This window comes from Gracilinanus agilis, chromosome X (genome assembly GCF_016433145.1).
Source record: "Gracilinanus agilis isolate LMUSP501 chromosome X, AgileGrace, whole genome shotgun sequence".
In the NCBI taxonomy this organism is placed as follows: Eukaryota; Metazoa; Chordata; class Mammalia; order Didelphimorphia; family Didelphidae; genus Gracilinanus; species Gracilinanus agilis.
The window spans coordinates 31,651,898-31,655,292 of NC_058136.1; the positions used below are offsets into that span (position 1 = coordinate 31,651,898).

General features: G+C 50.3%; 1 protein-coding gene across 1 annotated transcript in view; it reads left to right on the top strand.

Moving 5' to 3' along the window:
* Positions 1-2,648, top strand: part of HMGB3 (high mobility group box 3) — a 20,605-nt gene extending 17,957 nt beyond the window's left edge. Inside the window, exon 4 of the mRNA XM_044682570.1 lies at positions 2,593-2,648. Within this exon, the coding sequence (XP_044538505.1) occupies positions 2,593-2,640 (48 nt within the window). The 3' untranslated portion in view covers positions 2,641-2,648. The remainder of the gene's footprint in view (positions 1-2,592) is intronic.
* The last annotated feature ends 747 nt before the right edge of the window (positions 2,649-3,395 follow it).

The window sequence follows — 3,395 nt, forward strand, 5'->3', positions numbered from 1 at the left end:
AGGAGACAGGCCCCGGATGTTGGATGGCTGGGAGGGTGGTGGGGCCCAAGTTGCGGAGAATGGATTTGGGGGGGAAAGCTCAAAAATGGAAGTTTTTACAGCACACACTGCCCACCCACCCACCCCCAACTTTCCCTGTGGCACGTCCACCCTCACCACCCTTCTTTGGGGCACCCAGCCCTGAAAGCTATTTATCATTCTTACTATGTTCCTACTAACCAGCTAACTAGCTAACCGGCTGTCGTGCCCACTATTTCCGTAGCACTGAAGACTCCTGAACTTTAATGCAGCCAGATGAGCGTTGGGGGATCTCCCCAAACACACCCCACAGGGTTGGGTTTCAAACTGAAGCTCCAAGCCCTGCCAGTGGCTTTTTTAAAAAGTATATAATAAACCTCACATGTTATTCTCAAACCTCTCCTGCTTGTCTGTCATTCCTTTTGAACTGCATTGTGTTCTAATCATTGGCAGCGATGTGGCCCTGGCCCTGTTTTGGGGCAATGGTGGGAACATCAGGGCTTCCTTCTGGGGCCCTTCCCCAGATTAGAAGTGAGAGGGGGCAGAACACCAACCTGGTAATAAAGAAGCCCCAGCAAGCAACACGAGGCCTCTTTCCTCTGCCATGTTGCTGTCCTTATATGAATTGCTCCCCTGCTTCTCCTCCCATCGGTGCCCATAACCCAGGATTCTCGGAAATCCCTTTCTCATCATTCCTCACTGCACAATAAGATTCCATTCCTATAGAATTTGTCCCACCATTCCCCCCGCTTTAGGGCCTCCCCCTTAGCTCTCAGTGGTTTGCCTTTCTTGGCTCCCTGGGGCACCCCTCCCCAATCCCTGCTTGTTTCCCTGTTGAGTTTGATAATGTTTCTAAAGCAAACTCTGTGCTGGTGTGTATCTAACCCTCCTTTGTCTCAGTTGCCAGAGGTACTAAGATCCAGTCACCTGGCAGGGTTATCTAGTCATCATGTCAGAGGCAAGACTTGAACTCGGGTCTTCGCGACTCCATCAACTATAGCGTTGATTTTTCCAGACCTGCCAAATTCCTGGGTGTTTTCCCCTTTTTGCAGCAATAGCCTGCTCCCACTGTCCTTCCTTCTGCCGCCCACTGCATTACTCCATCTCTCTCTCTCATCCTCCTCTTGGCCCCATCTTTGTGGCAACCTCTGGGATGCTTTTATCCTTTAGACGTTCTCGCTTAAGTCCTGGCAGGGGCCCCAGCCCCTTCCCACAGGTCCCCTGAGCTTTCCTCCTGGCACATCCCGATTAGGAGATGACTTGTGATTGTCTTGTCAAAGTCACCCCAGTTCTGCCCAGTCCGATTCTGGGCCAAGAAGGTGGTTCTGGAGAAGTGGAGGAATGTTTTTCAGATTCCCAAATCCTCATACAGTAAGCCACTGGCATGCTGTGCACAACTCTCGTTCTGATGGCAGGAGTCCTTCCCATGGAACCCCCAGTAAGCTAGACAGCCTTACTGGAGACTCCAACAGGGTGTGCTCTCCTCAGAGTCCTTCACCTGGCTGCTACTTCCAGACTCACTAAACAGCAGAGCCGGCAGTGAGTCGCTTACGTCTAGGCCAACCCCCTCATTTTACAGAGAGAAGTGAGGCCACAGAGAAGGAAGGGACTGGTCCAAGGACACCCAGGCAGTAAAAAGAGACTTAGAATCTAGCACTATGGATATAGAAGTCTTCCTCACTTTTTAGCAGCCTAAAGGGGGAAGGGACTGCTGCTGAGCTGGGCCTCCTCTAACCCAGGTCTCTAGCCTACTGCCTCAGTGCTCTCTGCTAGTTTCTGGGTACATAGGTTCTTGGGACTTTTCTTACCAGAAACATATACCTGTCTGTCTCCTCTCTAATCCATCTTCTATATCGGCACTTAAGTATTATTCTGCAAGCACAGGTCTGACCACATCACTCACCTGCTCAAGAATCTTCTGTGGCTCCTCTTTTACTTAACACTCAAAACAGGGCTGTCATTTCATTGATTCAGATTTTTCCTCGGGATAGCTGCAGCTTATAATCCTTCCAAACCCACTCACGTCCATGCCCTCTCATAAATTTGCCACAGTGCCCACCTATTGTGCTGCCCCCTCCCCTTCCTCAATTTCTCCTGACATAAGACAACCAGTGGGCCAATGTGATATGTACCTGTCAACCCTTAAGCTCATCACGTGATCAGATATTCAGAACCATCCCCCCTACCCCCCCAACTAGTGATGTTGCCTTCATTATTGTTCCCCAAACAAGACAGGATTTGGAATATTTTCACAGGCTGCACCCCTCCCCTTCCCCCTCCCCATATTTGGAATGTTCTCTCCCCTCGTCATCTCCTGACTTCCTTCAGGTCCCAGCTAAAATCCCACTTTCTGCCAGAAGCCTTTTCGGTTCTCTTTAATTCTAGTACTCCCCCCCCCCCCCCCAATTTCCCATTCATCTTGTATTAGCTTGAATCTTGTCTAGGAGCTCCTTGAGAACAGGGCCTGGCTTTTCCCTTTCTTTGTATCCCCAGGGCCTAGCACACAGTAGGTGCTTCAGAAAAGCCTGCTGACACTCTCTCTCTCTCTCTCTCTCTCTCTCTCTCTCTCTCTAGAACATAAGCTCCTTGAGGGAAGGGTCTGTCTTTCCTTTATCTCCATAGCCCCCGTGCCGAGGACAGTGCCTGGTATACAACAGGAACTTAATAAACGTTGGTTGAACTGAATTGTCCTGGAGAAAATAAGCCAAGTCGGCAGTACAGCAGTCTATAGCGAAGGGCTTCCTGAGGTGGGGGGCCTGGCTTCACTTCCCAGCCACAGGCATGCTTCTCCTTCAATCCCTCCTTTCTGCTGCTCCCTGCAAACTCTGTTCCCCGAATGTTGCCGAAGAAATTCTATCTGCCCTGTTGAGAATCTTCTCCAGGGGCCTGGCCTGGCCCAACACTGCCCAAAATAGCCTGGCTGGAAGCTGGGAGGTGCTGGCTGCTCAGGCCTAGTAATCCTCACTTAGTTGTTTGGGCCAGGCTGGATGATCTTGGGCAAGTCCTTCCTTTTGGATTTGGTTGATTGCTTTGACGAGGAAAACTATAAGGCCAAGTACGGGCTTCATTTTTGTAGTGAAATCTGAGCTGGAGGGGTACGTGCAAACTTTTAGGCAGATGCTCTCCGGGCCACATTGGTAAGGAAACATTTATGGCCCTCTGCTAAGCCCTGGGGATGACTGTTGTCATGTCTGACTCTCCCTGACCCTTTCCTGATAGATAACTGGAGTGGTTTGCATTTCCTTCTCCAGCTCATTTGACAGATGAGCGAACACAGGCAAATAAGGTTAAGTGACTTGCCCAGGGTCATACAGCTAGAAAGAATGTGAGGCTAGATTTGAACTCAGGAAGACAGGCCCAGCCCTTTATCCACTGGA